General features: G+C 39.0%; 1 protein-coding gene across 1 annotated transcript in view; it reads left to right on the top strand.

Annotated features, from left to right (window-relative positions):
* iars1 (isoleucyl-tRNA synthetase 1) overlaps window positions 1-12,445 on the top strand; it is a 147,721-nt gene that overhangs the window by 103,920 nt on the left and 31,356 nt on the right. Inside the window, exons 26-29 of the mRNA XM_078414016.1 lie at window positions 2,789-2,963; window positions 3,784-3,896; window positions 4,637-4,732; window positions 10,345-10,521. Of these exons, the coding sequence (XP_078270142.1) occupies window positions 2,789-2,963; window positions 3,784-3,896; window positions 4,637-4,732; window positions 10,345-10,521 (561 nt within the window). The remainder of the gene's footprint in view (window positions 1-2,788; window positions 2,964-3,783; window positions 3,897-4,636; window positions 4,733-10,344; window positions 10,522-12,445) is intronic.

Here is a 12,445-nt window from a genome sequence, read left to right as displayed (position 1 = left end):
GTCCGTGCCGAACATGATACCACGTTAAACTAATCTCCTCTGCCTGCATGTGATTCATATCTCACCATTCCCTGCATATCTGTGTGTCTATCTAAAACATAGAGCAGTACAGCACAAGAACAGGCCCTTCGGACTTGGACCCAAATTCCCTCTGGACATCAATGATGTTAAGGGTCTTGTTAATAACTCTTGGGTCTTGTTAATAAGGGTCTTGTTAATAAATCATAAGGGTCTTGTTTATACTCTCCCCTTCCGTTCGACCTCCGAAATGTAGTACCTCACACTTGCTCAGATTAAGCTCCATCTCCCATTTTTCTGCCCATTTCAGTATCTGATCTATATCTGTGTATTTTAACAGCATTTCTCATTGTCAATGATTCCACCAATTTTGGAGTCAAGCAAGGTTAAAAGCCTATTCATTGACATTGTGGCAGATCTAATCTGACTTGACCTCAGTACCACTTACTTGCCAGATTTCCATGACTGTTGTCATCTATTGCCAATCAATTCCCCACTCCATTCTTCATCTGCCATCATTTTGCCCTTTTTCTACCTCCTGTGGACATTTTGCATTCTCGCAAATTATTTTTTCAGATATCTTTATATCATCAGCAATTTAATATTTTCCTTTTTAAGGAGCAATGAAAATAAGAAAGTCTCTTCAAAGATTAGTCATTTATGAATCAAATCTATTCAGCCTCATTCCAGAGATAAAGAAGCTGTAAATTTCACCTGTCTCCCAATAGTTAAAAACTGACAGTGACCTTCTTTTCTGACAGCATCTTCGCTTATGCCAGACCAAGTACAAGTTTGCTTTAAATTTCAACAATTAATTGCACATTTCTGCATTGTAACTGTGTCTCTAAGCGCTACAGTTTAATTCACTCCGGCAATTTTATTTTGAGTAATTTAAGTTAGAACCAGAATATCTCACTGGAGTGTTTAGAATAAAATACTACTCATGCTTTTCAAATGACTTGTTTTTTTTTAGCTGCATAGATTTATTTTCTCTTTTCCATGCTGTCCTTTTTGAAGGAGAGGAACAGTAAAAGAAAAATGCGCTTGTTCCTTTTGTATTAAAAAATGGAAACTGTAATCATTCTCCTTGTCAGTGTGCTCACTGATATCCCCATAGTGTCACCTGTTCCTGAATTAGTCGTTATTTATTGAGCCATGATTTAAAAAAAATGATGGACAAGGAATGAATTATTGACCTTGTCAGGGATCTAACTTCATTTTGACTCCCTCCGTATAACACACTGAAACCAAGTACAACATTTATTTTATTTTTATTTTTATTTTCCGGTCAATACAATACAACAGATTGACCATACAGTTGTGAAAGTTGAATAGTGTGAAATCATTGTATCAAAAATAAAACAATATAATCATACATGATATTTTCTGACTGGAAAAAAAGGTGTAGGCAGAAGCCAAAGCTTATTGTGCCTACCCTTAATACTTAACAAAATATAATTTAAAAAAAACACAACATCATAAATCAGAAGCAAACAAACAAAACATAGAAAGAAACACAAATATAGTCAAGAACCATCATTTCTGTCATGTCAGTCTTTTCTCAGTGCTGATCACATATTTTGTAACTTTCAAATATAATATTTTTGAACATTTTCTTGAATTTACACATGTTACTACACTCTTTTAATTCATTGTTGCAACTATTCCATGAATTGACCCCTTTAACAGTTACACATCTATTTTTCACATTTGTTCTTACCCTCATTTTTTCAAATATATAATTACCTAGTGATAGGTCACACCTATCACCTATCTATTACCCCTGAGTGGATCCCTGCTCTCCCTCACTGAAAACAAACCTTGGATACAGTCAGGAAGTGTTCTTTCTTTTGCTCTAAACATTATTTGTAGAGTTTTAAAGTCTACTAGGTCCATATATTTTAGGGCATATGATTTCATAAATAATTGGTTGGTTGGGTCATTATAACCAGCCTTATTGACAATTCTTATAGCTCTTTTTTGCAATATAAAGATTGAATTAATGCTAGTTTTGTAGGTGTTTCCCCATACTTCCACACAGTCTGTAATATATGGAATAATGAGTGAGCAATATAACGTATATAGTGAATTTTGATTCAAGATGGCCTTAGTTTTGTGCAGTATTGCAATGGATTTAGACAGTTTTGATTTGATATATTTTATGTGATGTTTCCAATAGAGTTTATGATCTATTATCACTCTCAAGAATTTATTTTCATACACTCTTTCAATTTCTACATCATCATAAGTGTTACCTTCAAATTTTTCGATTTCCAAACACAATAAATTTTGTTTTATTTAGATTCAATGTACTCTGTACCCCAGAGTATTGTTGAGGCTTGATCGTCGGATGTATTTAAAGATGAAGTGAATAAAGTTTTGTAAATTTGGAGAGATTAGGGCCATTGAAGAAGTGACACAGAAGAGGAGATGAGGCCTTGGGCAGATCAGCCATGATCATATTAAATGACAAGGCAGGCTTGAGAAACAAGTGGCCGACTCCTGCTCTAATTTTCTTACTTCCTGGAGATGTACATTTAAGAAAAGTACTTTTCTTCAGGTGTAGGAAGAGTTAGTGATGTTCAGTCAGATATTGATAGTTCTCATTTATATATTTTGTATCAAAACCTATTATTGGAAAAGCTAAATATGTAAATTAAAAAATGTAAAATGGTATACAGTATTAAAAAAAAGGTATAACTAATACACTAAAGATCTAATGACTGAAAATGTCTAATTAGTCACAACTTTGTTTTATAATTCCTCATAGGAACTAAATGTGCGTCAGCTGACATTGTCCACAGATAAAGACAAGTATGGCATTCAGCTTAAGGCAGAACCAGATCACATGGTGTTAGGAAAGCGCCTAAAGGGGGCATTTAAATCTGTTGCAGCCGCTATCAAGGGACTCCAGAGTGTACAATTGGAAGAATTCCAAAAGACTGGTGAGTATTAGGAAATTATTGCCTTGCTATGACATAATGAAAAGTCCTCTCCTATTTAAACCCTAGTATCTGTGTCATCGCCATATTTTAAAAGAAAGAAAAATCATGTTGCAGTTTTTCTTCTAAGTTTAAATCCAAGTAAAGAACATGGGGACATAGGCAGTCAGTTAAAACTGAGATGATCATTAGAGGATGGTGAATCTCTGGATTTCTGTACCCCAGAGTATTGTTGAGGCTTGATCATTGGGTGTATTTAAAGATGAAGTGAATAAAGTTTTGTAACTTTGGGGAGATCAGGGCCATTGAAGAAGTGACACAGAAGAGGAGATGAGGCCTTGGGCAGATCAGCCATGATCATATTAAATGACAAGGCAGGCTTGAGAAGCAAGTGGCCGACCCCTGCTCTAACTTTCTTACTTCCTTGAGATGTACATTTAAGAAAAGTACTTTTCTTCCGTGAGCAAATTTACCAACACAAAATTTTGCCCAGAGGTGGCGAATTTCCTAGTTTGTTTCATTTAATATCATGTTTAGTTTTAATTTTTACAGAGGTAAACCAGCTTAATCTATTCCTTTACCAATACTTTTCACAGTTTCAAGAACTGGTATTGAGGTCAGTTGTTCCCAATGCATCAATTTGTGGTACCAGCGAAAAGAAGCTGGTGATGCTAATCATTTCCATGGAAAAGTATGTAGGTAGTGAGAATGGTTAAAATTACAATTGGAGGAGTTCCAAAAGTCAAGAACTCAATGTCTATTTCTTGTCACAAATCAGTGGATGTGCTGGTGTGATCCTACATGCTCAGTGTTCTGTTAACAGGCTCCATAATTGTGGAAGGACATGAACTTCATGAGGAGGACTTGCGTCTTATGTATGCATTTGATGCAAGTTCAGCAGGAAGTGCTCAGTACGAAGCTCATTCTGATGTTCAAGTAAGTGCTTTTTTAATGAGGAAAATATATGCCAATTAGTTACAACAGGGCAATTTCAGTTATGGTATTGGTAACATGGTGCAGCAGTAGACCTGCTGCTTTACAGCGCCAGAGACCCAGGTTTGATGCTGACTACGGGTGCAGTCTGTATGGATTTTGAACTTTCTCCGTGTGAACGCAAGGATTTTCTCTGGTTTCCCCACACACGTACAGACGTACAGATTTGTCGATCGATTGGCTTCAGCAAAATTGTAAATTGTTCTAAGTGTGTAAGATAGTGTTAGTGTACAAGGTGATCACTGGTCGGCACGGACTGGGTGGGCCGAAGCGCCTGTTGCCACACTGTATCTCTGAAGTCTAAAGTCCAAAATGGGCCATTGCACAGTATTAGCGATGGAATCTCTAGCATGTTAATTAGAAAACCAAGTAATATCTATGAATTGCTCCCTTAAATACTGGAGGTACAAACTTTGATCTCTTAATTCTCTAAGTTCTCTTGGGTTATTATGAAAAGGAGTAAAATGCCTGATGTTAATCTTCACTTTCACTATTAACACTATTGTAGCTTGTTTGAGCAATATAATAAAATAGTCCCCTTCTGATTCAGAACTCTAAAGCATTAAATGGAAAGGTTTTCTCAGGCTTTACTGTATGATCTAATATACTTTACTTGCTTAATTTGATAGTGTAGAGTGCCAGCATATTGAATAATTTTTCAAAAGGCTTTTACATTTTTTCAGGCTTTGGTTCTTTTAGATGTCACACCTGACCAATCAATGGTGGACGAAGGAGTGGCACGAGAAGTTATAAATCGTATCCAAAAGCTTCGGAAAAAGGCAAGTTCAGTCTATCTTTAAAGAATCACCTGTCTTTTGAAAATCTATAAGCAAAGAGGTGCTCAAGCACTCAGCAAGTCAGGCCACATTGGTGGAAATAGAAGCATGTTTAACATTTTAGTTGAAGATCTAACGACGTGCATTCAACCAAAATGATAACCGTTTCTCTTTCTACTGATGATGTCATAGCTGAGTTTCCAACATTTTCTTTGTAATCATCATCTGCCTTCCTAAATTTTGAATTTTTGCTAAAGTACAATTCCATGCATACCCGGGGTGGAAATATGACCTCCATTTCTATCAGACACACAATATTTTAGAGCGTGGACATTTTACTCTGCTTTTGTTAATAGGTTTTGTTGATGTCAGGGCACAGGCACTGCTATTTTGCACATCAAGTGCAAGTGACAGAGACTCATTTCTATCCAGAGGTATTCTCTGGATTTTCACCAAACTAGCTCTTTGCCTGTGTGAGTCAAGATGGTTAATATTGGCAGACTGTATAGATGTGCACCACAGCAGATCTCGCTTCTCTCCATAGCTGAAAACCCGCAGCACAAGCAGTGCTGATTTTTTTTCCTCACCTGCTCGTTTTCTTACTCCCAAACTCAATTTAACCTCGAGCTGCTGAAGCTAATTTTAAGTTATGGCTGCTGCCGAGGTAGCTTAAGACAGAGTTAAGATTCTCATAATTTGTCTGTCTACTTTACATAGCCACTACTTTAGATAACCCATCAGCTTTTATTTTAAAACCTGTGGTTCTTAATGCTCAAGTAGTGGTGTTATAATAGTGAGGTGACTGCAGAAGCATAATGTTGATTAACTAAATCCCTTCAGGAATGAAATCACAGAATTTTTAAAAGTGCTTCTATTGCTCATCAAATATGAATGCATCTGCCTTTCCCTGCCCCAGCATTTGGAATTCTCTAACCCAAAATACTGCAATTATTCAGCCATCACTGATAGATTCATGGCACTGAGGGAATTGAGGGATTATGGACATAGGACGAAATTTGAGTTGATCTTGAGCATTCGCTCGGATCAACTTGAAAGTAAAGTGGACTTGGAACATGCTGGACACCTCCTACTTGTGTATCATGTGTTCTTACGAAACTAGGTAACAGTTCCTATTAACTTACCAAAATCTCTAGCATGTGCAGGAAAAAGATCATTCATAATTTTTCCTCAGCTTCTAAATGTATTACATTTTTCATTACCCATTGAGGACAATTGAATCCGTCAGCCTTTTATTTTGCTATAAATATGATTAGTTATATTTCCCCATAATAATTCTGTAAAATTTGTGAATGCTCAGTTGTGATTTTTGATCTATTAAATTGATTTACCAAATTAATAAATTAGCATTTATCAATATGTCATTTAAAAAAAGCACTCGAGTGCTCAAAGGAATTTCCTGTTTTAAACCCTTTTTGCAGCTTTTTGTTTAGAGTAGAAAGTGGAAGTGTCAGTCAGAGTTAGCTTGTATCCAGTGGACGGTTTCTGTCAGCTCATTTTCAGTTTTCCTGGAGGGCAAATAATGATTGGTGCCCGAGAAGTTGAAAGAACTGTCAAAATTTAGGTCAGGTAGTGCAAACTATGAAAACCCCAGATGATTAAGTCACGATTAACTCAGTTTTATTAAAGCGCATTATTCAATCAATCCCAGTGCTACAAATTGAATGCCATAATTCTATTGATTACCTGTATCCTAATTGTAGATTTTTGGCAGCTCTACTTTTTGAGTTTACTAAATTAAATAGTTATTAAATAGTTATTTTCTTTTCACAGTTAATGTTTTATGTTCCATGTCATAGTAATAATTACTGAAACTTGTTTGGTAATGGTCAATAAGGGGCGGCATGGTGGCGCAGCAGAAGAGTTACTGCCTTACAGCGCCAGACACCCGGATCCCGGGTTCGATCCTAACTACGGGTGCTGCTGTACGAAGTTTGTACTTTCTTCCCATGACCCACATGGGTTTTCTCCAAGATCTTTGGTTTCCTCCCACACTCCAAACACGTACAAGTTTGTAGGTTAATTGGCCTGGTATAAAATGTTAATTGTCCTCAGGAGGATAGTGTTAAGGGCCTGTCCCACTTAGGCGATTTTTTAGGCGACTGCCGGCCACTGTCAAAGTCGTAGCAGATCGCCAAAATTTTCTTTTACCCTACGACAATGACCACGACAATGCCGAGTCAGGTCGAGATTACAGCGTCTTCGGAAACATCGCGAAAATTCCCATGCTGTCAATACTTCTCCGGCGTCCTAATTTTCGCTGAAATCACTGACAAGTCGGTAAATACTTGAGAGTTTTGAAATATAACATACTTGAAAACCAAGCTTCACGGTAACAAGGCATAAACTGGATTTACTTCCAGTTTACTAATAGCAGTATTAAGAAATTTAATTTTAAAAGTGGTTAAATGGATTTTGTGCGGAGTGTGGGCATTCTTTGAAAATGTACGGGAGATGCATATCTGGTTTCTGGGTTGCATTTCTGGGTTCGGAGCTTACATTAAATGTAATCGCTGATGGCCATAAACATCGCGAAAATCCCCACGCTTACCTGACCGTCAAACTGTCGCGTCCAATCTACCTGTCAAATGTCCTGACAGTAAATAAATTGGTTAAACACAAGTAGTTTATGGTATCTTCAAATGACTTTACTTATTTTAATATTATGTGGTTCTAAATGCATCTAAGAGAACCTAGCAAACCTGGGGACAGCATGCGATAGCGCCCGCAATAAGCAACGATATCTGGCAACAAGCCAGCTGTCACCGAGAAATTTCACTCTGGTTGATTTCTCAGCGATGCGCTGAGATCCACTATGATTCTTGGATTCTTGGATGTCACGATCAAGCCTGCGACACCCCGGCGAACTGTCGACGATAGCCTAGTCGCTGGCAGTCGCCTTAAAATCGCCTAAGTGAGATAGGCCCTTTAATGTGCAGGGATCGTTGGTCGGTGGGCCAAAGGGCCTGTTTCCACGTTGTATCTCGAAACTAAACTAAACTAAATAGCAGTTGTGGTTAAAATGTCCTTATTTTCTTTGAAGTTAAAGTTAAAGAAGAGAACATTCTGAAAAGTTAACAAATAATTATTTTCTGTCCTGAATGTACCTATTCAGAGTAGAAAATAATTATTTTCCAACTATAGACAAAGAAATCAGATTATTTTCCTATCTTGATTTTTATCTGATATATTGTTTTTATCTTCTTGTTTCCAATTACCTAGTCAAGTTAATATTCTGTAAGTTTAATGAGTGATTTTAAAGCAGATAAATGAATTTACTATTGCCATGGCATTGTTGCATTTTATTGATTTGCTTTGAATTTTGAACTGAAGCAAGAACATGAAAACTCAAGTCCATGTCCCAATTATGTTTTTGCTGTTCCTTGATGTAAAATTATGCGTTGACATGTCTTGTTTCTACTTGATATGGAGGTAATTGTATTGAAACCTGCAATTTTGTTTGTTCTGTTCTGATCCTTTAAAGTTGATACTTGGACAGATGGAAATCATTCTGTTTTTTCAACATAGTGCATCATCATATTTCAATACTATTTATTGACTGTATTCAGAAAATAAGCAATTTCCCAATGATGCACATCATTTGCCAATTTACAGAGTATACAGTTTTGTGTACTTCGTGCTGGTTGGCATTGTGAGATCAAGCATTTTAAATTCCTAATGAGCCTACTGTCATTCCATTGTGCATCAATGTCTACACAGACATTTCAACCTGTCCCTGCAAACCTGCACTGTCCCTGCCTGCTTCAAGGTCTCCACTATTGTCCCTGTACCCAAAAAGACAAGGATCATTGGTCTTAATGACTACAGGCCTGTCACACTTACCTCTGTAGTCATGAAGACCTTTGAAAGACTTGTGCTGGCCCAGCTGAAAAACATCACAAACCCCCTGCTGGACCCCGTGCAGTTTGCATATCGGGCCAATAGATCGGTGGACGACGCAGTCAATCTAGGCCTGCACTTCATCCTCCAGCACCTAGACCGCAAGGGGACCTATGCCAGGATTCTGTTTGTGGACTTTAGCTCTGCTTTTAACACCATTGTGCCAGAGCTACTGCACGACAAACTCTCCCAGCTGACTGTGCCTGAACCCCTCTGTCAGTGGATCATCAACTTCCTGACGGACAGGAAGCAGCATGTGAGGCTGGGAAAGCACATCTCGGACCCGCAGACTCTCAGCATAGGAGCTCCGCAAGGCTGCGTACTCTCCCCTCTCCTTTACTCTCTCTACACCAAAGACTGCTCCTCCACAGACTCCTCTGTCAAGCTCCTCAAGTTTGCGGATGACACTACCCTGATTGGACTGATCCAGGATGGGGAGGAATCTGTCTACAGAGGGGAAGTGGCACAGCTGGCGTCCTGGTGCCATCGTAACAACCTGGAGCTCAATGCACTCAAGGCAGTGGAACTAATTGTAGACTTTCAATGAGATCCCCCTCCCCTCCCCCCACTCACTATCAACAACACGGTAGCGCAGCGGTAGAGTTGCTGCTTTACAGCGAATGCAGCGCCGGAGACTCAGGTTCGATCCTGACTACGGGTGCTGCACTGTAAGGAGTTTGTACGTTCTCCCCATGACCTGCGTGGGTTTACTCCGAGATCTTCGGTTTCCTCCCACACTCCAAAGACGTACAGGTATGTAGATTAATTGGCTGGGTAAATGTAAAAATTGTCCCTAGTGGGTGTAGGATAGTGTTAATGTACGGGGATCACTGGGCGGCACGGACTTGGAGGGCCGAAAAGGCCTGTTTCCGGCTGTATATATATGATATGATATGATAACACCACAGTCACATCTGTGGAGTCATTTAAGTTCCTTGGAACCATCATCTCCAGGGACTTTAAATGGGGGCCACCATCGACTCCACAGTCAAAAAGGCCCAACAGAGGATGTACTTTCTGCGGCAACTGAAGAAACACAATCTGCCACAGGCAATGATGGTCCAATTCTATACTGCTATCATTGAGTCCGTCCTCACCTTCTCCATCGTGGTCTGGTTTGGCTCAGCCACCAAGCACGACATCTGGAGGCTGCAACGGATCGTTCGCACAGCTGAGAAGGTTGTTGGCTGCAACCTTTCCCCCATTGACGAACTGTACACTGCAAGGGCCAGGAAACGAGCGGGCAAGATCATCTCTGACCCCTCTCACCCTGGCCACAAACTCTTCGAAGCACTTCCCTCTGGAAGGCGACTCCGGACTGTCAAAGCAGCCACAGCCAGACATAAAAACAGCTTTTTTCCCATGAGTGATAGTTCTACTCAATAACCAAAGTCTGTAGTCTCTTTTTTGCTCTGGTTTATTTTCACCCACATGTTTAGACCGTAATGTTGTATCCTTATTGTTTTGATGTGTTTATGCTTTATTCTTAATTGTTAACTGTATGTTTGTGTTGTCATTTGTGAGCGGAGCACCAAGGCACATTCCTTGTAAATGCATACTTGGCCAATAAACTTATTCATTCATTCATTCATTCATTGTTTGTCAATCTACAACATTTTTCAAGGATATTATCATCAAATTGATACAATAATGATAACAATCAATGACATTGTGTTTTATAAAATTTACACTTACAGGCTCATCTTGTGCCCTCAGATGAGATCACAATTTATTACAGTTCCCAACCAACAGGAGAATATTTGGATAACGTTATTAAGAATCACACTGATTTTATCTTGGGAACTGTGAAATCCTCTCTGAAGCTGTATCCAGTACCAAATTCCGCTGAAGTGATTATACAAGAAAAAACACAGGTAAAATCTTCAAACTCCATTCCCTGTCGTGGATAAATGAATCATGAGAACACGATCCATTACATATATTTGGTTACAATATTATCCTGTTATGCTTGCTCATAAAGTACTGTTTCATCATTGTGCTCATGATTCTTTTTTTAAAACAGAGATGGTGAAAGTAACTTTAATAACAATCAACCGGAGGTGTTGAGAGAGATTGTAGAGTCTGGATGGTCTGTCAACTCATGAAGAAGGTGTTGGCTCACACTCAGGGTGTCAAACAGGGCGAGGGCAGCCTTGAGCCCTCATCTCGATATTGAGCATCCACACTGCTCAACCTGGCCTACCCAATACTAGCTTCACAGAAAGTCATTCCATACAGAGCTATGGGGTGATTCATTGTTAGATCTGCACAGGGTACCAGTACCGCATTTCATGGTAACAGGAAAGGCAGACATTCATGCCGGTTTCCTGGCACAGTACTATTTTCAAAAACTTCTCTCTACTTATAGTCCTATAACGATCCCTTACAATGCTGATTCCATTAGCTTTTTAATTCCTGGGAATGTGTCCTTCTTTCTAAGCAAGATATCAGTGTATATTTGGCAGAAGGAGCATAGCATGCCTAATTCTCTTGAATATCTCTCCTGACATTTACCTTGATAAGATTTGGCTAGTCAGTTTACTAAATGAATGCAAACTCATTTGCCTGGTACACGTGTAAAGGACAATCTGTGCTTTGTTTAGTGGATTTTTAAATGATTTTTATGCAGTTAGTAAGATATATTTCAATGTTAACTTTTACTAGTTTACAGGAAATGAGAGGAGCTCTTTTTATTTTAAGTGAGCCTACCTCTGATTAACAAAGGAGCAGCAATTTATTACACCCAATATTTTGCTGTTGACATTAGAGTGGGAAAAGTGAGACTTTTTCTGAATTGCATACTTTAGGACCCAGTTGAAAGAAAATTAGATTCCTTTCAGGTCTTTCTGTCTCCATGCTATTCAATTTATGTTCATCAGTGACAGGAGTAGAATTAGGCCATTCGGACTGTCTAGTCTACTCCGCCATTCAATCATGTCTGATCTATCTTTCCCTCTTAACCCGTTCTCCTGCCTTCTCCCCATAACCCCTGACACCCATACTAATCACAAATCTATCTCTCTTAAAAATATCATTGACGACCTCCACAGCCTTCTGTGGCAATGAATTCCACATATTCACCACCCTCTGACTAAATAAATTTTTCCTCATCTTCCTAAAGGAACGTTCTTTAATTCTGAGGCTATGAGCTCTGGTCCTAGACTCTCCCATTAGTGGAAACATCCTCTCCTCATCTACTCTATCCAGGCCTTTCACAATTTAATAATTGAAAAGGAAAGTCTAGTTCTAGTAAGAAATGAGGGAGAGAGAAACCGGGGAATTATAGACCAGATAGCCTTACATCGGTAGTGGGGAAGATGCTTTAGTCGATTATTAAAAATGTTACAGCAGCACATTTGGAAAGCAGTGACAGGATCGGTCAAAGTCAGGATGGATTTATGAAGGAGAAATCATGCCTGACTAATCTTCTGCAATTTTTTGAGGATGTAACAAGTAGCATTGATAAGGGAGAGGCAGTGGATATGGTGTATCTGGCAGATGCAGTATAATGTGGATAAATGTGAGGTTATCCACTTTGGTGGCAAGAACATGAAGGCAGATTATTATCTGAATAGTGTCATATTCGGAAAAGGGGAGGTGCAAAGAGACCTGGGTGTGCTTGTATATCCGTCACTGAAAGTAAGCATGCAGGTACAGCTGGCAGTGAAAAAAGCTAATGGCATGTTGGCCTTCATTGCAAGAGGATTTAAGCTTAGGAGGAAGGAGGTCCTACTGCAGTTGTACAGGGCCCTGGTGAGATTGCACCTGGAATATTGTGTGCAATTTTGGTCTCCTAAT

The sequence above is a fragment of the Rhinoraja longicauda genome, chromosome 17 (assembly GCF_053455715.1).
Source record: "Rhinoraja longicauda isolate Sanriku21f chromosome 17, sRhiLon1.1, whole genome shotgun sequence".
In the NCBI taxonomy this organism is placed as follows: Eukaryota; Metazoa; Chordata; class Chondrichthyes; order Rajiformes; family Arhynchobatidae; genus Rhinoraja; species Rhinoraja longicauda.
The sequence above is the reverse complement of the archived record's forward strand: the minus strand, read 5'-3'. Positions and strand labels throughout refer to the sequence as shown.